The sequence below is a fragment of the Oncorhynchus clarkii genome, chromosome 1 (assembly GCF_045791955.1).
Source record: "Oncorhynchus clarkii lewisi isolate Uvic-CL-2024 chromosome 1, UVic_Ocla_1.0, whole genome shotgun sequence".
Lineage (NCBI taxonomy): Eukaryota > Metazoa > Chordata > Actinopteri > Salmoniformes > Salmonidae > Oncorhynchus > Oncorhynchus clarkii.
The window spans coordinates 42898363-42923661 of record NC_092147.1 but is presented as its reverse complement, the minus strand read 5'-3'; the positions used below and the strand labels follow the sequence as shown (position 1 = coordinate 42923661).

Below are 25299 nucleotides of genomic sequence, written 5' to 3'. Positions count from 1 at the left end.
CAAAAATCTTCATAGAGAATTGTGTGTCCATGCTTAAGGCTGCCTACTGTTCTACATTAATTTTTCATAATGTGTATGTGCCTAATCAGAATGCTAACGTGTGTACCTTGTTAAAATAGGTATAATGAATGAAATGTAGCTAATTTCCAGACTAAATCTGAAAAAGAAAAAACATGACCATGTTCTCCATTAAATCCCATAACAAAATCATGTTTGCTTTCTTAAATACATTATCGGCCTCCAACACAATTAAATAAATCAAAGACTAGCTGGTCAGTTTATACAGTGTAAGCATTTTCACACAGTGCACCTTATGCCACTATTACCATATAGAGCCCTCCCTGAATTCGCAATTAAAATCTTCCGCAACAGAAGAAAAAAAATTGTCAAATGCCTTTGTATGAAAACAAACAGTGTCCTTTCATGACTATTTGACTAGTGAATTTCACTCCTGTCAACTCTTGTCAGGGGCCTCCATTTTGTGGGAACTGACAGCACTGTGGAGTGTTATACAAACCAAATCCACTGGAGGGCGATATGATCTTGTTCTCTTTTTCTTCTCAAACGTAATTTGCCAAACTGTCTGAAGCTCCGTATTCATATGAAATAATGTTTCAATAACAACTGAATCCTTTCCCTTGTCCTAATTGTGTCCATTTGTCATTTGGGAACACCATGCCAAATATCCTTCCCTTCATATGGTAACACTTATGGGGCACAAGCAACAGGCTCAAGGTCTGAGGTGATGCCACTGTCACAGTCAGCGTCCAAATGACCACTCCTCTGCCCCAGGCCTCTCCCCAAGCAGGTCTCCATCGTGAGTTCTCTGAGACAAATGTTTCCTATTTTCTCTGCCACAAGGTCAAGGCTTTCTCCTTCAGCTGTGGAGACAGAGCTATACCTGGAACATAGACATAGAAAACATTTAAAGTCAGAATTCTTACTCTATCATACCATGACATAAATGGTTGCAGGTGACTAAGCTAGTCCAGGATATTCCACCAATGTTGTACGATGCTTGGCCTCACCTGATGGAGTTCATAGCCAGTTCCTTGAGCGTTTCTATGTGAAAGTTTGGGAAACCCTGCGGCCCTTCCAACACCTTTAACACCACCCCTCTCTTCCTAGAGAACTCCTTGGCCACTGGGTGGCACAGCAAGGAAAAGCTGTGGCTGGTGGAAGACGGGGTTGAACAGTAGAGCATCCAGCAGGCTCCCATTCATATCAGTGCCGTATTCATCTGCGAATGACAGTGAGGTCAATCAATGCCATCAATGTAGACGATAGTAATAACTCATCTGTGCTGAACAAAATTCATTCTCAACACAAAATACTACAAGGGATCTATTGGCTTATACTGTAATTACATGAGTTTAGACTTAGTATGAACACTTCAGATGAAGAGTAAGGGTTCATGTGCTCACCAGTTTCTCCTGCATGGAAGTAGGGATGGTTGACTCTTCTCTCGCCTGGCAGAGACAAAGCCTCCTTGAAGTACCAGAGGGGTCTTCCACCTAATACCAGAAGAAAACACCAGACACGTCAACAACACCCTGCACAACCTATACCCATTTAGTAATACATCTAGTAATGAAAGTAATTCATAAATGAAGTCCATATAAATCATATTTTTTTTCCTAAAAGAGATTAGACAATTTTGAGGAGTCTTGTGACTAACGATGTACCTACATAGTCACCTGTGCCCAGTGAAGAGGACCCGAGCTCCCAGGAAGTCTGGGTGTTCTGGCACAAACTGCCTGGTCTCGTCCTGATAGGTCTTGAGGCCCCATGCACTGTCATGTGTGCTCCCATCCAGCTTGTATGTCTGTGCATCAGTAATAAACATGTAAGAATTACACAGTGTATTTTATGTGACAATGCAGTTTGGTTACAAGTTGAAAATGATTGGTCAACTCAATCTATTCTGTGTTTGGAATGATTCTAACAACTTAGTCACAACTAAAGTCATAACATGGCTTGAACAATATACATGCATCTCTGTGTGTGTATTGTTTACATCTGGAAGCAATGACCTCAGCTCAGGCCCTTATAGCACGTGCTTGAATATAGTAGTGTAGGTGACTAGTCCCCAAGACAAAATGAAGGCCTGCTCAAACCTCTTCCAAATGATGTCTTGGCTGGGGTATGCAGTCTCTGGATCTTCAGTGGAGGACCAGATTAAATGAAGAGTGCATGAAATAGGAAATATGTGGGTGAAATAAAAAATCAATTGTGTATGTATTCCACCAGGGAGATGCTTGTGTGAGTAGACATAGTATGACCATGACATATAAATGACATAAAATACATTACTTGACCAAAAGTATGTGGACTGCTCGTCGAACATCTCATTCCAAAATCATGGGCATTAATATTGAGTTGGTCCCCCTTTGCTTCTATAACAGCCTCCACTCTTCTGGGAAGGCTTTCCACTAGATGTTGGAACATTGCTATGGGGACTTTCTTCCATTCAGGCGCAAAAAGTCTGGGTTTAAGAGTCTCTTTACCAAGCTTAAAAGGACAAACATTCATGCTGTCAATCCAGCATGACTTCTGCGGCGTTCAAAACAACTGAAAACTTGGAACTGGAAAACTAAGACTTGAGTGAGTTCAAGACAACTGGGAATTAGATTTTTAAAAACTAGCTCCGACTGGGAAAATATGTTTTTGAACAGTCAACCAACTCGGAATTCCAAGTCGGGAACTCAGGCCTCCTTCTAGAGTGCCGACCTGAAGATCACTGATGTCATGATTCAACCTTGTTTTTTTCTGAGTTCTAAGTTGTCTTGAAAGCACCATAAAACCAGAGAATGCCAGACTTTGATGACAAAGTTCGATGCCAAAATTTGCCCACAAGTACCGCCGCACCACCTTCCTGTTCAAGTGAGCACAGCACAACAACAAGGTGTGTCCAAAAATGTCTTATGCTGCTGCATAAATGATGTAAAATGCCAGGGAGATATGTGCACTGTAGCTAAGTAATAGTACGTGTATGTTGTGTAGTAGGCTGTTAGTAGCCCATGTGCCTCACCCTAAAATATGGTCCCTTTCATACCGTTGAAGTCGGAAATTTACATACACCTTAGCCAAATACATTTAAACTCAGTTTTTCCCTATTCCTGACATTTAATCCTAGTACAAATTCTCTGTCTTAGGTCAGTTAGTATCACCACTTTATTTTAAGAATGTGAAATGTCAGAATAATAGTAGAGATTGATTTATTTCAGCTTTTATTTCTTTCATCACATTCCCAGTGGGTCAGATGTTTACATACACTCAATTAGTATTTGGTAGCATTGCTTATAAATGGCTTAACTTGGGTCAAACATTTTGGGCAGCCTTCCACAAGCTTCCCACAATAAGTTGGGTGAATTTTGGCACATTCCTCCTGACAGAACTGGTGTAACTGAGTTAGGTTTGTAGGCCTCCTTGCTCGCACACGCTTTTTCAGTTCTGCCCAAATTTTCTATAGGATTGAGGTCAGGGCTTTGTGATGGCCACTCCAATACCTTGACTTTGTTGTCCTTAAGCCATTTTGCGACAACTTTGGAAGTATGCTTGGGGTCATTGTCCATTTGGAAGACCCATTTGCGACCAAGCTTTAACTTCCTGACTGATGTCTTGAGATGTTACTTCAAAATATCCACATCATTTTCCCCATGATGCCATCTATTTTGTGACGTGCACCAGTCCCTCCTGCAGCAAAGCACCCCCACAACATGATGCTGCCACCCCTGTGCTTCACAGTTGGGATGGTGTCTTCAGCTTGCAAGCCTCCCCCTTTTTCCTCCAAACATAACGATGGTTATTATGGCCAAACAGTTTTTTTTTGTTTCATCAGACCAGAGGACATTTCTGCAAAAAGTACAATCTTTGTCTCCATGTGCAGTTGCAAACTGTAGTCTGGATTTTTTAATGGCGGTTTTTGAGCAGTGGCTTCTTCCTTACTGAGTGGACTTTCAGGTTATGTCGATATAGGACTCGTTTTACTGTGGATATAGATATTTTTGTACCCGTTTCCTCCAGCATCTTCACAAGGTCCTTTGCTGTTGTTCTGGAATTGATTTGCACTTTTCACACCAAAGTACGTTCATCTCTAGGAGACAGAACACGTCTCCTTCCTGAGCGGTATGACGGCTGCGTGGTCCCATGGTGTTTATACTTGCTTTGTGTGATGTATTGTTGTCTCTACCTTCTTGCCCTTAGTGCTGTTGTCTGTGCCCAATAATGTTTGTACCATGTTTTGTGCTGCTGCCATGTTGTGTTGCTGTCTTAGGTCTCTCTTTATGTAGTGTTGTCTCTTTATTTAATTCATTTGTATTCTTTATCCCAGCCCCCGTCCCTGCTGCAGGCCTTTTGGTAGGCCGTCATTGTAAATAAGAATTTGTTCTTAACTGACTTGCCTAGTTAAATAGAAGGTTAAATAAAATTCAAAATAGTTTGTGGGCACTGTTTGTCACTGCTATTAATGTATTGTTTAGTGTTGTGTTGTTTAGTGGCTTTGCTGGCAGGAATCACTTTTTTTTTTTTTTTTGAGTTTACCCCACCAAGATAAGATGTACATGCTAAAATTGCCACTGCTCCAGCAGCATACAAGAGGAGCACTGAGGTATTGGATTTGGCTGCCAAGAGCAGAAGAGGAACCGGACTGACAGGTCCTATGAAAAGCACATGTAGCAGTGTGGCCAGTACGTCACATTCCTCACCAGCCACTCCACTCCCACAATGGAGAAGTCATGGACATGAAGGGCTTCCCCTAAAACAGATAAGAGGTCATCGTAACCTGTGTGGCTTACAATGAAGTACATTATATACAGGTAACTGCCAAAATAAAGGAAACACCAACATAGTGTCTTAATAGGGCATTGGGACACCACAAGCCAGAACAGCTTCAATGCACCTTGGCATAGATTTGACAAGTGTCTAGAAATCTATTGGAGGGATGCGACACCATTCTTCCACAAGAAATTCCACAATTTGGTGTTTTGTTGATGGAAAACGCTGTCTCAGGCGTCGCTCCAGAATCTCCCATAAGTGTTCAATTGAGTTCAAATCTGGTGACATCGTTTTCATGCTCCTCAAACCATTCAGTGACCACTCGTGCCCTGTAGATCTTATGGGGAGATCTTATGGGGACATAGCCATGCTAGCCAAAATAATGGCCTGGCCAGCACTTTTATACATGACCCTAAGCATGAAGGAATGTTAATTGCTTAATTCACTCAGGAATCACACTTGTGTGGAAGCACCTGCTTTCAATAAACTTTGATTCCATCATTTACTCAAGTGTTTCCATTATTTTGTTTTCCCTTATTGCTTACACCTGTCCTCTCAGATCCTCACAAATGCAAAGAGGACGGGGTGGGGGTCCATTTGAGATCAGGTGTACCTTCGGGCATCCTCTGCGGTAGGCTGTAGATGGGGCTGCACTGGATGAGGGGTTTTGCCTTGAAGGCAGGAGGGAAGTCTAAGCTCTCCATCTCCTGCTCCTTTGTGCAGCTGTGCACTCAGTCACCGTAGTTCCCATGTAAACAGCAGCCTGCCTCCTGTCTGGGAGGCCTCCTGCTGCACCAGACTCTGAGCCCAGGGTCAGGGCTGCACCAGCACAGCAAGACTGACACCACAGACACTTGGTGGCTCTCTGGCCAGCACAGCATGCTGAAGGTGTGGCCAATCAATGTTGGTCAACACTGAATAAAAAAGCTAAAAAGGAGAAAGAAAAATATGGTGAAGGAAATCTAGTGCAAAAACAAGATCAACAGAGCTTGTCCACTGGGCACACACTGGTTGAATCAATGTTGTTCTCACATAATATTAATGAAATTACATTGAACCAACATAGAATAGACATTAAATTGATGTCTGCGCCCAGTGGATGTTGTTTAGTGTAGGCTTACTGCTTTGCAGAACATTCATAACATCCACATCCTCATTATTCCTTTCTTATGCTTGCTTCCTCAGAACATTTAGTTCCTCTTGAAACAAACAAAAAGTCTCAACCAATAGCTTATTGAGGTCTAGTTCCCATTTCCCCATCAAAGCTTCCTAGGAATAGTATTTAATATTTAAAGGTGAGGGTCTGCAGGACCTGAGGCTACAAAGTTTGCATTTACATCTGAATTTGATACATACATACTCAATTAATTAATTAAATATAGTTTTGAGCGTAATTGTAGCCAATTTCAGGCATTGTCTGTCAGTAGTCTAGTGCGCCCTGGTGGTGGATGTGGTCAAAGACAGCAGCACCATCACCAGCTGTTGGTTGTCAACAAACCACTTTGTGATTCACAGACCTTGTGTTGTTAACTTGTGAATACGGTTGATGGCTTATACCGAATACTTTAAAGTTATGATCAAAGTGTTAAACAAAAATATACATTTTATAAATAGGTCATTCCACCAAGAGGGTGCGTTATGGACTTCGACTTTTGTAAACTCAACAAAAAAAGAAACGTCCTCTCACTGTCAACTGCGATTATCTTCAGCAAACTTAACATGTGTAAATATTTGTATGAACAGAAGATTCAACAACAGACAAACTGAGCAAGTTCCACAGATGTGTGACAAACAGAAATTGAATAATGTGTCCCTGAACAAAGGGGGGGGGGGGGGGGGGGGGGGTGTCACAATCAAAAGTAACAGTCAGTATCTGGTGTGGCCACCAGCTGCATTAAGCACTGCAGTGCATCTCCTCCTCATGGGCTGCACCAGATTTTCCAGTTCCTGTTGTGAGATGTTACCCCACTCTTCCACCAAGCAAGGCACCTGCAAGTTCCTGGAAATTTCTGGGGGGAATGGCCCTAGCCCTCACCCTCCGATCCAACAGGTCCCAGCCGTGCTCAATGGGATTGAGATCCGGGCTCTTCGCTGGCCATGGCAGAACACTGACATTCCTGTCTTGCAGGAAATCACGCACAGAATGAGCAGTAAGGCTGGTGGCATTGTCATGCTGGAGGGTCATGTCAGGATGAGCCTGCAGGAAGGGTACCACATGAGGGAGGAGGATGTCTTCCCTGTAACGCACAGCGTTGAGATTGCCTGCAATGACAACGGGCTCAGTCCGATGATGCTGTGACACACCGCCCTAGACCATGACGGACCCTCCACCTCAAAATCGATCCCGCTCCAGAGTACAGGCCTCGGTGTAACGCTCATTCCTTTGACGATAAACCCAAATCCTACCATCCCCACTGATGAGACAAAACTGCAACTCATCAGTGAAGAGCACTTTTTGCCAATCCTTTCTGGTCCAACGACGGTGGGTTTGTACCCACAGGCGACGTTGTTGCCGGTGATGTCTGGTGGGGACCTGCCTTACAACAGGCCTGCAAGCCCTCAGTCCAGCCTCTCTCAGCCTATTGCGGACAGTCTGAGCACTGATGGAGGGATTGTATGTTCCTGGTGTAACTCGGGCAGTTGTTGTTGCCATCCTGTACCTGTCCCGCAGGTGTGATGTTCGGATGTACCGATCCTGTGCAGGTGTTGTTACATGTGGTCTGCCACTGCTGTCTGTCCTGTCTCCCTGTAGAGCTGTCTTAGGCGTCTCACAGTACAAACATTGCAATTTATTGCCCTGGCCACATCTGCAGTCCTCATGTCTCCTTGCAGCATGCCTAAGGCATGTTCACACAGATGAGCAGGGACCCTGTGCATCTTTCTTTTGGTGTTTTCAGAGTCAGTAGAAAGGCCTCTTTAGTGTCCAAGTTTTCATAACTGTGACCTTAATTGCCTACTTAATTGCCTAATTGTCTGTAAGATGTTAGTGTCTTAACAACCGTTCCACAGGTGCATGCTCATTAATTGTTTATCGTTCATTGAACAAACATGGGAAACAGTTTACAATGAAGATCTGAAGTTTGGATTTTTATTAATTATCTTTGAAAGACAAGGGTCCTGAAAAGGGCCATTTATTTTTTTGCTTAGTTTATATTGTCCCCATTGCATTGTTAAATATACAGTTGAAGTTTACATACACCTAGGTTGGAGTCATTAAAACTTGTTTTTCAACCACTCCACACATTTCTTGTTAACAAACTATAGTTTGGCAAGTTGGTTAGGACATCTACTTTGTTCATGACAAGTAATTTTTCCAACAATTGTTTACAGACAGATTATTTCATTTATAGTTCAGTGTATCACAATTCCAGTGGGTCAGAAGTTACCATACACTAAGTTGACTGTGCCTTTAAACAGCTCGGAAAATTCCAGAAAATGGCTTTAGAAGGTTCTGATAGGTTATTTGACATCATTTGAGTTAATTGGAGGTGTACCTGTGGATGTATTTCAAGGCCTACCTTCAAACTCAGTGCCACTTTGCTTGACATCATGGAAAAATCAAAAGAAATCAGCCAAGACCTCAGAAAACAATAGACCTCCACAAGTCTGGTTCATCCTTGGGAGCAATTTTCAAATGCCTGAAGGTACCACGTTCACCTGTACAAACAATAGTATGCAAGTATAAACACCATGGGACCACGCAGCCGTCATACCGCTCAGGAAGGAGACGCGTTCTGTTTCCTAGAGATGAACGTACTTTGGTGCGAAAAGTGCAAATCAATCCCAGAACAGCAGCAAAGGACCTTGTGAAGATGCTGGAGGAAACAGGTACAAAATTATCTATATCCACAGTACAGTCCTATATCGACATAACCTGAAAGGCCACTCAGCAAGGAAGAAGCCACTGCTCCAAAACCACCATAAAAAAACCAGACTACGGTTTTCAACTGCACATGGGGACAAAGATCCTACTTTTTGGAGAAATGTCCTCTAGTCTGATGAATCAAAAATAGAACTGTTTGGCCATAATGACCATCGCTTTGTTTGGAGGAAAAAGGGGATGCTTGCAAGCTGAAGAACACCATCCCAACCGTGAAGCACAGGGGTGGCAGCATGTTGTGGGGGTGCTTTGCTGCAGGAGGGACTAGTGTACTTCAAAATAGATGGCATCATGAGGCAGGAAAAGTATGTGAATATATTGAAGCAACATCTCAAGACATAAGTCAGGAAGATAAAGCTTGGTCGCAAATGGGTCTCCAAATGGACAATGACCCCAAGCATACTTCCAAAGTTGTGGCAAAATGGCTTAAGGACAACAAAGTCAAGGTATTGGAGTGGCCATCACAAAGCCCTGACCTCAATCCTATAGAAAATGTGGGCAGAACTGAAAAAGCGTGTGCGAGCAAGGAGGCCTACAAACCTGACTCAGTTACACCAGCTCTATCAGGAGGAATGGGCCAAAATTCACCCAACTTATTGTGGGAAGCTTGTGGAAGGCTATTCAAAACATTTGACCCAAGTTAAACAATTTATAAGCAATGCTACCAAATACACTCAATTAGTATGTAAACGTCTGACCCACTGGGAATGTGATGAAAGAAATAAAAGCTGAAATAAATCACTAATATTGTTCTGACTCTCACATTCTTAAAATAAAGTGGTGATCCTAACTGACCTAAGAAAGGGAATTTTTACTGGGATTAAATGGCAGGAATTATTAAAAACTGTGTTTAAATGCATTTGGCTAAGGTGTATGTAAACTTCCGACTTCAACTGTATGAAATACAATCTAGCCTATACTCTAACTTTGTAGGCCGCATGTGCAGCACCAGAATGTTCTCTCCCTGCTTGATCATGGTTTGATCGATGTGCATAATTAATATAGTACAGTACACAATCAAAAAGATTAACCTACAGGAGCAAGTTTAATTTATTTAGCCAAGAGAGCATATAGCTAGCTACATCTGTGGGCTTTTATGTTTTTCTATTGTGCGTAATGTGCAGTAGCCTACAGTATACCCTATAGGCCCACAGTATAAGGGCACCATCATTTACTTTTTTGGGCTTGGGCTCATTAAATGTATTTAAAGTGGCTCATCAGGCTCAGGTAGCAACAGCTTGAATTTTCGATCAAAGCTCTAATCAAATTCAGACATAGGACTATGTATATACTTCATAATGCTTTAGAAGGAGACTTCTGGTTTTGGCGGGAAATACCGGGTTAACCGGGATAAAAGTGACTTATTCTCAGGATGGAACATTTGTAAAATACCGGGAAAATATTAAACCCTAATCCTGATTTCAGGGCAATTTACTTTAGACTGAGATGTGAAGATCTTAGCAGAAATGTTGATAGACGAATAGGATGCTCTCCAGTGACTTCACTCAATAGGCCTATATACAAGTGGATTCTCCAGTGACTTCACTCTAATAGGCCTGTGGACGACAGTATATATACACTTAAAGGTTGACTTTGGGCACAAAAATGGACCAACTCCGACTCTTTCTCAATTTTCAAACAGAAATGGGTTGTCCCTTTGGTGGCTCATCGATGCTTCATACTCGCCAGGCACGCCGCAACCACCATAGTTAGCTTGTTAGCTAAGCTAGCCGCTGTAGCTAGCCAGTAACTCCTCCAGTATGTGTTAACGTCATTTCACAGGATTTGTTTTTGGATGGAAGCTGCAGAGATCGGGACGAAATGGCACTTCAGTAGCCAAATATCGTATTCAACATTTGTAATAATTTTTTATTCATCGGTTAAGCATAAAAAAAACCCAGGTATGATCAGTTATAGCTTAAAGCTGTTCTTTTGGTGTTTTGACCCAAAATGGACCTTTAACATGGACATTACAGTCAACCTATGCATGTATAAGAATGAAGATGAACAATAATAATGAATTTGAATAATTGGATAACTTCACGAAGTGACAAACTCAAACCTGTCACAGTCTCACAACGCTGTTATTGATCAAAAAGTAACAGGGTTGAGTGTGATGGGGTTGAGTTTTTCACCTTAAAATGGCCACTGCTGCTCATGTGGTGAACAGGAGACCACATGGCATGCATGAAATTAAGAAATTGCATACATTGTTGCAATAAAAAAATAGCTTTGATAGGTAATAGTTATCTTTATTTCATGTAACAGAGGTGAGTTGTTGAGCTTGACAACCCCATGCTTCAGCGGTCGCCTATAAATATTGTTCAGTTTAAAGTTTAGGGCTACGACTGCAATGAGACCAGGCTGGGCTACGCAATAGTTTGACACGTTGGCGATTTCAATGTAACTACCAACGTAACAAAGATGTATTTAACAACAATTCAAAAGTGTAACAAAGTAACAGAGATCGCGTTCACACTGAACAGATGGATACATATAACACGTTGTTGAACATTGCCTCAGTGCCTTAATTATTATTAGACCATGTTTCTCACCACTTATTAAGAAACCTGTCCGTGAAAGTGAAGTGATGAATTGGTGCTCCTATATTGCTCTATAATAACAACTAGCTGTTTTCGGTTCTGTAGCCTATAAGTGTACCACTACCTCCTACTCACTTCCCAAAACAGCGGGTCACCCGGTCTCGCTCGTTGAGGGGGGTTGATTCACATGTCAAGTGGATGAAGCTGATGAGAGGAGACAACATGCAGTGCCACAATAGATTAATGCTTTGTGTCGCAGACGTCCTCTTGTTTTGTCTGTTTGCATTTCAATAGATGCCATTTTTTTCAGTTATTTTAACGGACTATCAGTGATACAAGGAATCAGAAATTATGTGAACCTAATTAACCTTCATTTCAAAAGGTTGTTATTTAGTGTAGGAACATGTATTTCTATGGTTATACTGAAAAAAAAGAACTGCATTTTAGCAAACTGAATAATTAATGTGACACCGTCACAAACCTGATTGACTTAATAAAGCGAGAGAAATCATTATAAAAAAAAAGATCAGAGCACCACAAACAGACCATGCCAATACAATAGGCTTTCCTGACACTTTTGGAACCAAGACCTTCATGTCACTCAAACTACACACTGTAATTTCTCGTGCGTTGTTACTTATGCTACCCGGGGGAAAAATTGGTCTGGGGTGAGATCCAGCAGCTGTACTCCAAATGAGCAGCCTGGCCTCAGACTAGACGTAACATAGTAAACGTAAATATGTATGTTACCACACCAAATGTAACATAAGACAGAAGGTCACTTAAGGCAAAAAACTAAAGGACAGTGGTTGGTTGGGGTGTTGCGTTACAGACATTAGCATTTTAGCTAATTAGCAACTTTAACTACTTAATATTTTTTAGCTACTTTGCATGTTAGCTAACCCTTCCCCAAACCTTAACCCTTTAGCTAACCCGTCCTCTAACCTAGCTAACGTTAGCTACCTAGCTAACCATACGAAACGTAACATGTCATATTAAACGGAGTGTCTCAGATTTACGTACAGAATAATACAAAATGCTCTGAGACCAGCAGCCAGTAAGAGCCAGGTGCAGAGCGGAGTCCAGTACCTTTGGTTAAACAAATTTTGCAATATCGAATGAAAATTTCTGCGCACATTAAAATGTTCCTCAGCCAACAACACGAGTAACCAACAGCAAAATCAGAATGGTTTACCTATTCAATTGGTCAGCTTGTCGAACTCCATGCAATAAATATTCCCCCAGAGGCGCGTTAAAATTTGCAAGTGCCAGAGGGAGAAACATCCATGCCCAGCGATAGCACATTTCTTAACAGTTGCGGGAAAACACTTTTGAAAGCAGTTGATGGCCACTTAAAATAGCAGGGTCACTGCTTTCTATTAGCCTACTAAATGTATTTCTGTGCACCATTTTCCAATATTCAGTTGGTCATAGTCTCTCAACTAGGCTACTTTATGGTGTGCCAAGCAGGTATAGTGACCATGAACAACACGAGAAACATTTATTTTATTTCATTATGTTTGGCAATGACTGGCTGTCTCCTGAGACTCTTTACAAAGGACCTGAAGACAGAAATCCGGGAGATGGTGAAGAGCCTGCTGGATTCAATTGCGGCCACTACCTCCACTGGCAACCAGGACACCTGCGCAGCCTTCAAGAAAAGCTCAACCCAGAGACCCTTCTGAAGATTGAGACCCTGGGTGCATGGTCAAAATGGCATGCCGGTGAAGAAACCAGAGATCTATTAGCAGATGACACACCTGGGTAACCACTGCTAGCCCAACTATTGCTGCGGCTACCCAACTATGCTGCTCAGCCCGTGTACTACAGCACCTGGCTGAGCTCCCCCCAGTACAAGTATGTACAGGTATACTGGAGATGAGATTGAGGTGGACCCTCAATGAATACTTCACCATCAAGTACTTCATCAGGGAAAACATCCATCAAGGCACAAGCCTGGTCTTACATGGAGAAAAAAAATATAAAGCTCTGGAAAAAAAAAAGTGAAAAAATTGTGTATTTATTTGTTGACAGTTATAAGGTTGCAGGTCCATAAGTCCATGCCTTGCACATATGGATCCACAGTTACTGTACCTGAATACAACACTGGAATTCTGACCATGGCTAAGAGTATCCCATTTTATTATTTGATTTAACATCGATTATAAAAGTGTACTAAAACGAGGACACTGACAAACACTTCAAGACAGAAACATCAATGCAGAAGCCAGGTCCTAGTTTTTTTTTCCAATTCTATTTTCCAATTCATCAAGGCATAAACAGTCTTGCATTATTTAAATAATCAAGTCAGAAGCCTTACACCTACTTTTTTGCCATACCAGTAGGCCTATCTGATAGGCTACTCCTTTACAAGACACTGTCCTTTGATAGGCCTAAGCATATTTCAGTAACATCACCCAAGCCTCAGCTCTCCCTCCCTCCCCTACCACCAAAGAAAATGGAGAACAAGCAACATACTTCAATTCAGGAAAAGTGATTTATTCTAAGAAATGTGCAGTATAGAAAATACTTCAGTCCATTTCCAAAATAATCTATGTCAGTCAGATGAAACATACAGGGTCTTTTTTGATGCTGCCATGCTACAGAGGTAAATGTCAACTGCTTAAAAACAAAAAAACAACCAAAGATAACATTTATATAAAAAAAAGTCCAAATGTACAACATTTAAGAGCAAATAAATATGATTCACATTTAATCAAATCTAGATATTTGACTAGTGCAGACAAACTGGATGACAGAGTAGAAGTGGAGTGAGTGGCATACAGACTTCCATGTCTTGTGCAGACTACACATCAGCGACAACAAAGCTGCATAACAGTATGATAACCTCACAGACCATTTACAACTACATTGTCCATACATGGACAGCGCAAATGATCACACTACCGACGAGAAGACCTCATCTAGTACTAAAAATCCCTAGCAAGTAAAACAATACATCCTTAAACAGCAGGGTTCCCCAACAGGCTCACGAGTGGTTTTATTTGGCCCCCCAAGTTTTCTGAGCAAAACTTTGTTCCTAAGAATTACCACGGATAATAGAGAGATACATGTGATCGTATACAAATGTAAGCGAGGTTTGAAATGTTTTAGGTGAAATATATTTTTGGCCTTCTTGCGGTCAAATTGCAGTATACAAATGATTTGTAATTATGTTCCGGCCCACCGACCATTCGCTCAAGAAAGAAAATTGGCCTGCGGCTGAATCTAGTTGATGATCCCTGATATACAGTATCCTGGGACAAATCAAAAGTCTCACAGCTTCCAGTATTTTCCTATATTCATCCCTCCTTGAGCACATTTCCTTTTAATGCCATAGGTGTCTATAATTGAGGGAACTACACTGCCATCTCTATGCTGCCTAACACCGATCCAGTAGAACCACAGGGCTCAGGTTGTCTACTCACCTCACTCTGTGGCAGGAAGGCATGCAATCTATACAGCTGGTGAGACAAGATCATATTTAAAGAGCCCTTTTCTGACGACCTCAGACATACGCCCTTTAACAACCCCCCCCGGCAGTAACACAAATAACCTTACAATAAAATGTTCCATGGACGGGTATACTATACTTTTGTTCAGGACAGTAACATGACTTGGCACTGGGAAAATTAGACATAGTCATGACAATAGTAGTGTTAGGCCATTTGTGTGCTGGGGACTGACTCTGGTGAGTGGAGGGACTTAGTGGATGCCAGTGGACTGGCTATGAGGTAGATTCATTTGTTGCCATCACTATACCTGTGGGGCTCACAGGCGCAACATGGATATGATAAGATGGGGAAGACTTCAAATCTACACAGATCAATTGTTCAAAGACAAAATCACTCACCGTGTACAGTACCAGTCAAAAGTTTGAACATACCTACTCATTCAAGGGTTTTTCTTTATATTGTAGAATAATAGTGAAGACATCAAAACTATGAAATAACATATGGAATCATGTAGTAACCAAAAAAAAAAGTGTTAAATCAATATATTTCTTACATGTTTCAATTTTTTTTTTTAACTCGATAAGTCAGTTAAGAACAAATTCTTATTTACAATGACGGCCTACCCCAGCCAGACCCGGACGGCGCTGGGCCAATTGTGCGCCGCTCTATGGGACTCCCAATCATGACCGGATGTGATACAGCCCTGGATTTTTTTTAGATCAAAGTAGCCACCCTTTGCCTTGATGAAAGCTTTGCATACTCGTGGCATTCTCCCAACCAGCTTCATAAGGTAGTCAACTGGAATGCATTTCAATTAACAAGTGTGCCTTGTTAAAAGTTAGTTTGTGGAATTTCTTTCCTTCTTAATGAATTTGAGTCGATTAGTTGTCTAGGGGTGGTATACATTAGCTAGCCCAAGTTAATATTATGGCAAGAACAGCTCAAATAAGCAAAGAGAAACAACAGTCCATCATTACTTTAAGACATGAAGGTCAGTCAATGCAGAAAATTAAGAACTTTGAAAGTTTCTTCAAGTGCAGTTGCAAAAACCATCAAGCGCTATGATGAAACTGGCTCTCATAAGGACCACCACAGGAAAGGAAGACCCAGAGTTAGCTCTGCTGCAGAGGACAAGTTCATTAGAGTTAACTGCACCTCAGAAATTGCAGTCCAAATAAATGCTTCAGAGTTCAAGTAAGACATCTCAACATCAACTGTTCAGAGGAGACCATGTGAAATCAGGCCTTCATCGTCAAATTGCTGCAAAGAAATCACTACTAAAGGACACTAATAAGAAGATTTATTGGGCCAAGAAACACAAGCAATGGACATTAGAATGGTGGAAATCTGTCCTTTGGTCTGATGAGTGAGATTTTTTCAAATTTGAGATTTTTGGTTTCAACCGAGGTGTTTTTGTGAGACACAGAGCAGGTGAACGGATGATCTCCGCATGTCTAGTTCCCACCGTGAAGCATGGTGGTGTGACAGTGGGGGTGCTTTGCTGGTGACACGGTCAGTGATTTATTTAGAATTCAAGGCACACTTAACCAGCATGGCTACCAGTGCATCCTGCAGCGACACACCACCCCATCTGGTTTGCTCTTTGTGGGACTATCATTTTCTTTTCAACAGGACAATGACCCCACACACCTCCAGGCTGTGTAAGGGCTATTTGACCAAGGAGAGTGATGGAGTGCTGCATCAGATGACATGGCCTCCACAATCACCCGACCTCAACTCAATTGAGATGGTTTAGGATGAGTTGGACTGCAGAGTGAAGGAAAAACCAGGCAACAGGTGCTCAGCATATGTGGGAACTCCTTCAAGACTGATGGAAAAGCATTCCAGGTGAAACTGGTTGAGAGAATGCCAAGAGTGTGCAAAGCTTTCATCAAGGCAAACGGTGGCTCACTTTGAAGAATATCACATATTTGGATTTAACACTTTTTTGGTTACTGCATGATTTCATACGCGTTATTTCATAGTTTTGATGTCTTCTTCACTATTATTCTACAATGTAGAAAATAGTAAAAATAAAGAAAACCCCTTGAATGAGTAGGTGTCCTAACTTCTGACTGGTACTGTATAGTGGCAATGACAAGAGCAACAATATTAAACAAAAAACAAACTGGAATGTCGAAAAACTCAACTATTCCAATTAGTACAAAACGGAATAGATATTTTATTTAACCCCAAACAAAGCAAACAGGTTGGCAGTGAGCAAGACTCTTTCCCCCCCCCCCCCCACTGTCACAAGAGGACCAAAAATAACACAGAATCTTGCAAAAACAATATTGGTTTATCAGTTTCTTCACATAAAATTAGGTTGATTCATTTGTCACAATTCCAGTCATATTTTCTTGTCCTTCAAATAATTCATTAAAATACCCGTATAAAACTGTACACCCTGAGGACATATAAAAGGTTAATTGAATTGGGGAGGATGAAGCACTGACGTGAAGAAATAATCATGCATGGGTGCAATTGTGGATACAATCTTAACCGTTACGAATAGAATAATAAAACTCACCATAAAAAGGAGCTACAGTGGGACTACCATGTTAAGTGTTATTTTTCACCAAATGTATGGAATGCAATACATGGTCCAGGTTAAATGAAGTGGGCTGTAAAGATGACAACATTAACATAAAAAAAGACCTCAGCATACATCAATTGTTGATTCTAACTCATGTTCACTTAGTGCGTATACCAACCAGCAGGACACATGGAAGTGTGGAAAACCATCCAACATAATTCCCTAGTTTGAGACAAGAGGTCAACTACAGTGAAGAGTTACAGTTGAAGTCGGAAGTTTACATACACTTATGTCGGAGTCATTAAAATTAGTTTTTCAACCACTCCACAAATTTCTTGTTAACAAACTAGTTTTGGCAAGTCAGTTAGGACATCTACTTTGTGCATGACACGTAATTAATCCAACAATTGTCTACAGATTCCAGTGGGTCAGAAGTTACCATACACTAAGTTGACTGTGCCTTTAAACAGCTTGGACATTTTCAGGAGATGTCATGGCTTTAGAAGCTTCTGATAGGCTAATTGACATCATTTGAGTCAATTAGAGGTGTATCTGTGGATGAATTTCAAGGCCGACCTTCAAACTCAGTGCCTCTTTGCTTGACATCATGGGAAAATCAAAAGAAATCAGCCAAGACCCCAGAAAAAAAATTGTAGACCTCAAGTCTGGTTCATCCTTGGGAGCAATTTCCAAATGCCTGAAGGTACCACGTCCATCTGTACAAACAATAGTATGCAAGTATAAACACCATGGGACCACGCAGCCGTCATAACACTCAAGAAGGAGATGCGTTCTGTCTCCTAGAGATGAACGTACTATGGTGTGAAAAGTGCAAATCAATTCCAGAACAACAGCAAAGGACCTTGTGAAGATGCTGGAGGAAACAGGTACAAAAGTATCTATATCCACAGTAAAACGAGTCCTATAGCGACATAACCTGAAAGGCCACTCAGCAAGGAAGAAGCCAATGCTCCAAAACCGCCATAAAAAAGCCAGACTACGGTTTGCAACTGCACATGGGGACAAAGATCCTATTTTTGGAGAACGGTCCTCTGGTCTGATGAATCAAAAATAGAACTGTTTGGCCATAATGACCATCGTTATGTTTGGAGGAAAAAGGGGGATGCTTGCAAGCTGAAGAACACCATCCCAACCGTGAAGCATGGAGGTGGCAGCATCATGTTGTGGGGGTGCTTTGCTGCAGGAGGGACTGGTGCACTTCACAAAATAGATGGCATCATTAAGGAGGAAAATTATGTGGATATATTGAAGCAGCATCTCAAGACAACCGTCAGGAAGTTAAAGCTTGGTCGCAAATGGGTCTTCCAAATGGACAATGACCCCAAGCATACTTCCAAAGTTGTGGCAAAATGGCTTAAGGACAACAAAGTCAAGGTATTGGAGTGGCCAGTACAAAGCCCTGACCTCAATCCTATAGAAAATTTGTGAGCAGAACTGAAAAAGCTTGTGCGAGCAAGGAGGCCTACAAACCTGACTCAGTTACACCAGCTCTGTCAGGAGGAATGGGCCAAAATTCACCCAACTTATTGTGGGAAGCTTGTGGAAGGCCACCCGAAACGGTTGACCTAAGTTAAACAATTGAAAAGGCAATGCTACCAAATACTAATTGAGTGTATGTAAACTTCTGACCCACTGGGAATGTGACGAAATAAATAAATCATTCTCTACCTTGTTCTCTAGCTTATTCTGACATATCACATTCTTAAAATAAAGTGGTCATCCTAATTGACTTAAGACAGGGAATTGTTACTAGGATTAAACGTCAGGAATTGTGAAAAACTGAGTTTAAATGCATTTGGCTAAGGTGTATGTAAACTTCCAACTTCGACTAATATATATATATATATAAAACTAGCACCAACGTAAAAATTCCAAGGCCACTCCAGTATGTGTAGACTATCCCTAGTGCATAGCAGAGAAGGCTCTCTGCAGGTCTATATCTATCATTCACACATACATTCAACAAAAAGTAAACGGCAAGGCCCGTCCGTCGACAGGGTTCTGATGACAGCTTCTCTTCAGTCTTAAAGTTCCTCCTTTTCTACACCTGAGTTTAAAAACATTTGGGGAAAAACCCCCAAAGAAACAATAACACCAGCCCCCTCTTCTCATCACCGGATCCATTTTTCTCTTCTGTAGAGGTTTGGACAGGACCGAAGGGGCTGGAGGTCCATAGGAGAGCTATAGTCAGGGGAAGAGCCTTCCTCCAGACAAAATCCAATGACCAGTAGCTTTGTCCAACCAGTGTGAGGCTGCAGACAGAGGAGCAGGATCTCCAGATGTTCTTGCAGGAAGGGACCAGCTGTACACACAGTCTGAACTGGAAGTCCACTGGCAAACAGAGCCATGTCTCTGCATAGAGGCAGTCTCAGTGAGGGTTCCACATGAAGCAGACAGACAACCCGAGGGGCAAAGAACTCATTCCCTAAAGAGATTCTCAAATAAATATGTTTCCCTTGTCTGCACACACTGCATATCTTCTGTCTGATGCAGTGAGAGCAGTAGTTACTGGTGCCCCTTGACACAGACAGACAGAGAAAAGACAACGGCCAAGACTCCATTTTGAGCCGCTCCACAGCAGAGAACATCATGGTTCCAACAGCACAGTCACATTTAAAGGCTTATGACAGGAGACACACAGGCAACCACACGGGTTATCGTCATGGATGGATGAAATGCAGGCACTGCTTTGTGTACAGGTGTTTGTTGCTTGTGTCCTTCACCTGGATTGTGGGGAAAAGGAATGAAAAAAGGAGATTAAGCATTGAAACATGACAGGGATTCGGAAATATTGATTGGTGATAGCCCTTCACCCTCCTCCGCCATTGAATAATCACTCACCCTGCGCCCGCAGAGTTGCTCAAACTCCCTGTTTACTGCTGGGACCACTGGGAGACATCTGCTGCCTACAACATTACATAATAGATATCAGTAACCTCCTCTTCCTAGCCATCAAAGCAAAATAACAAATGAACAGTTAGAATCTCCAGTGTAGCTCTTTCTTACCCTGGGTGAAGGAAGTGTTCGGTCGCCAGGCCTCTCTGCTGGACCATCATGCCCTGGAAGTGGCCCCCGGCCTGGGGATGTCTGTACATGGCCATGCGGGTCTGCCCCGGGGGAAAGGGAAGGTGCTGGGGCCGGTGCAGGGCTTCCATGAGGTGCGGGTGGGGTCTCTGGGGGGCGTAATGTCCACTGGGGTAACCTGGCTGGTTGGGGTATGGAGCATGGGACATCATGTGGGGAGGCGGGGCCCCGCCCTGCTGCATCCCAGTATGCACTGCTCGGGAATCGTACAGGAAGTTGGCCACGTGAGGTGGGGGCTGGGCACTCCGGCGGCGTGCGGCAGCGTTGTGGCTGTCCAGGTCCAGGATCTCTTTGGGGCTCTCTGGCCGCTCTGAGCACTCCACCTGAGCAGGCTGATGCTTCACAGGGCTGCCGGCCTCCCTACTCTCCTTCTCCACAGATCCTCCACGGGGGCCCTCGGGCAGGGGATTGGGGGACATCAGGCTGCCCCCGGAGCCCTCAGAGCCCAGGGGGGAGCCCATGCTGCTGCCCTCCTTCAGGCGCCCATTGACGTTGGCACTAGTTGCAGGCAGGTAGGTGTTGGAGGGCATGGGGTGGCGAGGTTGGTACTGCTGCTGCCTGTGCCACTCCTCAGAGGGGTAGCCCCCCCGGATGTTGCCCTGGGGCTGGGGGTAGAAGTGTTGCTGCTGGTACTGGGGGTACATGTTAGGGTGGCCCTGGGGATGCTGCTGCTGCTGGGCCATGTGGTATGGATAGGCAGCGCCTTGCTGGTGGTAGGTGGGGTAGGCGGCAGGGTTATGGTGGGGGTTCATGGTCTGGGGAACAGGTTGGTTCGGGTAAGGCTGTTGATTTGAAGGGGGCATGGGTTTGCCCATAGGTTGACCATAGTGCAGATGTGTTAGGCTGCCTATGCCATATTGACGCATGGCTCCATTGTCCTGGCCCTGGGAGTGGGGAGGCATGGCTGGGTTGTGACCAGGTGCCGGTCCCCTTGGCCCCTGGTTACCGGGTTGTGTCTGTTGTGCCTTGGGACTGAACGACTGTTGTTTATAGATGCCATTTGGAGGTCCAGACTTCATCATGCTGGAGTTACCAGAACTGCCTCCAGAGTCCCTCCTGCTAGTGGGCTCGCTTGGCCTCTGGTCATCTGGGCTGGGCTGGGGAGGCAACTGGGACACAGGGTGGCTGGGGGGCAGGGAGGTGAGAGGTGCTGGCTGGGGTGGACCAGGGCCAGGTTGGGCCCCCTGGGGGGCGCTCTGTGGCATTCCATGCATGGAGATTGGTTGAGGGACATTCTGCGCCACATGTGGAGGTGTGTTCTGAGAGTTTTGTTGGTGGGGGTTTTGGGATCCTTGCTGTGGGGCATTTCGAGTGATATGTTGAGGGATGTTTTGTTGCTGTGCATTCTGGGTATTGTGTTGATGGGTGTTCTGAAGACGAGTGGCATTCTCTAGGATTTGCTGGGGGGGGCTCTGGGTAATATGCTGTGGAGGATTCTGGGAGTGACGAGAGTTCTGGGAGTGAGGTGCATTGTGGGGGTGAGGAGGATGAACAATGGAAGGGTTGTTCTGATGAGGGGGAGTCTGGCTGACAGATTGTCCTCTGCTCTCCCCCTCTTGGTTGTCGTTTGTCTCTGAGCTCTGTGGGAGTCCCAGCCCAGACGCAGCCTGCTCCCGGGTCCCGCTAACCCTCTCCTGTGATCTGCCCCAGTTTGGAGCAGAGGGGCTCTGCATGCCCCGAGTGGGGCGACTGGGAGGCTCTGTGGGACGGGGGAACGAGGTGCGTTCCTGTTCAGAAGGGACGGGGGTTACCCGAGCTCCTGCATGGTTGTTGGATGTTTTGGGATCTGACGTGGACCCTGTCAAGACAGATCATTTAGTGAGTGGAAGGTTGAAAACAAAGAATCAATTTGTCGAACAGCATCTGAATGAATGCCGCAAGACTGAGAGCGAGTCCTATTACATTTCCTGGCACAGACTCAAAATGGTCAAATTAATTGATACACAAAATTAACAAACGATCTATGATTACATTTGTAAGTGAAAAATGTTGGGTTCATCCTTCCATATCAAAACATCTTGCTAGGGTAGCTGCAGTGCTAATTTCGTCAACAAAAAAAGTCACGGAAATACATTTTTCAGTGGCAATTGACCAGACTAAATAGACCCAGCAAAAAAAAAAAAAAAAAAAAAAAGACAAAATTATCTTTGACTAAAATCTGACTAGTAAGTGGACTGGACAATAGTTTTTGGAGAGATTGAGAGCTTTTTATGACATTAGTAAAATTGTAAGGTTTTTTCATTGCAATGTTGCACTGCGGTAGTGTTGTCACAATAACAGAAATTTGACTTTGATACCAGGTTTAATATCACGATACTCAATACCAAAATAATAGTTGATAGCGAAACGATAACACGGCAAAAAATAATAAAAAATACATTTAAAAAAGGGTATTAGTTAGACAGAATAACCACTGGGATATATATATATATTTTACATTGAACAATATCTTGATAACTGTTAGACCAATTAAAATAAACAGAATATCTATTATTAAAACATTTAACCCCCTTTTCGTGATAGCCAATTGCAATCTTGTTTCATCGCTGCAACTCCCGAACGGGCTTGGGAGAGGCGAAGGTCGAGTCATGCAACTTCCAAAACATCACCTGCCAAACCGCACTTCTTAACACCATCCCGCTTCACCCGGAAGCCAGCCGCACCAATGTGTCGGAGGAAACACTGTCCAACCAACGACCGAGGTCAAGCCTGCAGGTGCCCAGCCCGCCACAAGAAGTCACTAGAGCGCAATGAGCCAAGTAAAGCACCTCCTGCCAAACCCGGACGATGCTGGGCCAATTGTGCACCACCCTATGGGACTCCCGATCACAGCCTGTTGTGATCCAGCCCGGAATCGAAACCTCTTAGCACTGCAACGCAGGGCCTTAGAAGGCTGCGCCACTCGGGAGGCCCACAAAATCTCAACTGTTTCATTAGACCTGTGATTCATCAAAGCGAAATAACTGAATATATTATATAAATAGTTTAGTGCCAAAACTACATAAAAAAAACACCTTCAGGGCCTCCCGGGTGGCGCAGTGGTTAAGGGCGCTGTACTGCAGCGCCAGCTGTGCCATCAGAGTCCCTGGGTTCGCGCCCAGGCTCTGTCGTAACCGGGAGGTCCGTGGGGCGACGCACAATTGGCCTAGCGTTGCCCGGGTTAGGGAGGGCTTGGTCGGTAGGGGTGTCCTTGTCTCATCGCGCACCAGCGACTCCTGTGGCGGGCTGGGCGCAGTGTGCGCTAACCAAGGTGGCCAGGTGCACAGTGTTTCCTCCGGTGCATTGGTGGGGCTGGCTTCCGGGTTGGATGCGTGCTGTGTTAAGAAGCAGTGCGGCTTGGTTGGGTTGTGTATCGGAGGACGCATGACTTTCAACCTTCGTCTCTCCCGAGCCCGTACGGGAGTTGTAGCGATGAGACAAGATAGTAGCTACTAACAATTGGATACCACTAAATTGGGGAGAAAAAGGGGTAAAATTCACAAAAAAAACAAAAAAACACCTTCAAGCTAATTTCTAAAGCTTCTATATTGCAATAGTCTACACAGCATACTACGATTCCCAGAGTGCAGTAGTCTAAATATATTGCTGTCATTGCTAAGTTGAGTGCATTTCACGTTACTTTTGGGTTGTAATCATATTATAATGCTCAGTACTCACGCTGAATAAATGTTCATGGCATTGTCACTCATAGTTATAATTTAGTTGCTAGTAGAATAGCAGTACAATGCAAATGTCATTTCTAAAATAGTTTGTCGTTTTGCCACACAACATCCCTTGCACTGCTTTAGAACACCTTTTGCATAGTTGTTTCGGTGGGCTTGCCCTCACCATCTGCTCTGTAAGCAAAGTATTCCCAAAGTTCGCTTCTGGAGTCTGTCAGCTGCGTGCACAAGCAGCCTTGTCAGCTTACTACTGCCCCCTTGAAGATTCAAAACAAATTACTAGACAAACTATCCTCTCAATCCGTATATGACATGAGATATTTGACAGAAGTACTGAAAGTAACACAAATTCTAGTAATCAAACTGTTTTTCATGTTCTAGTATTGAAAAAGGGACAAAGTTTCATGCCCAGGTCATTCACAAGTCACCTCTTTGCCTGGCAGGGTTGCCATGTTCGCGGTTTCCGGCTAAATTGGGATACTTTGAAAACTGTTGTGGTTGAAAATGTATTGGTCGCGGGTTGCAGGTTTTTAGGCTACTTCTAAATTGCACCGTGGCCGCCATGGCGTTTAAAAATAAAATTAAAAATATAAGAATTTCACTTTGACCTGCTGCTGCTGACTGTCAGGCAGGCTGTTGCTGAGTGTTGTTGTGGGGAGGGAAGGGGAGGGCCGTGTGTGTGTGCGCGTGTGTTGAGCACAGCACTGCAATAGGCAGCTGAGTCACGTGACTGAGAGGAGAGCAGCACGCCACAGTTTCTAAACCCAGCGGCCCAACATTGTGAGACGTCCGGGGAAGCTTGCGAAACAGGCCAAGCCGGGGTTAGGTGTTTGAGAAGTCAATGAGAAAAGTGAAGAATTCTTCCTTAACAGAAATTGAATAATGTGTCCCTGAACAAAAGGGGGGGAGGGGGTCAAAATCAAAAGTAACAGTCAGCTGCATTAAGTACTACAGTGCATCTCCTCCTCATGGACTGCACTAGATTTGCCAGTTCTTGCTGCGAGATGTTACCCCACTCTTCCACCAAGGCACCTGCAAGTTCCCGGACATTTCTGGGGGGAATGGCCCTAGCCCTCAGCCTGGAGGTCCAATCGGTCCCAGACGTGCTCAAGGGGATTGAGATCCGGGCTCTTCGCTGGCCATGGCAGAACACTGACATTCCGGTCTTGCAGGATATCACGCACAGAACAAGCAGTATGGTTGCTGGCATTGTCATGCTGGAGGGTCATGTCAGGATGAGCCTGCAGGAAGGGTACCTCATGAGGGAGGAGGATATCTTCCCTGTAACGCACAGCGTTGAGATTGCCTGCAATGACAACAAGCGCAGCCTGATGATGCTGTG

The 25299-nt window shown here is 43.7% G+C and overlaps 1 protein-coding gene and 1 pseudogene across 1 annotated transcript in view; both read right to left on the bottom strand.

Annotated features, from left to right (window-relative positions):
• Positions 1-708: 708 nt before the first annotated feature.
• Positions 709-5480, bottom strand: LOC139397179 (adenosine deaminase 2-A-like; annotated as a pseudogene).
• An 8200-nt stretch (positions 5481-13680) lies between these two features.
• LOC139407372 (chromatin remodeling regulator CECR2-like) overlaps positions 13681-25299 on the bottom strand; it is a 66349-nt gene continuing 54730 nt past the window's right edge. The window contains exons 17-19 of the mRNA XM_071151100.1: positions 20218-22093; positions 20053-20117; positions 13681-19934 (exon numbers count right to left, since the gene is read on the bottom strand). Of these exons, the coding sequence (XP_071007201.1) occupies positions 20072-20117; positions 20218-22093 (1922 nt within the window). The 3' untranslated portion in view covers positions 13681-19934; positions 20053-20071. The remainder of the gene's footprint in view (positions 19935-20052; positions 20118-20217; positions 22094-25299) is intronic.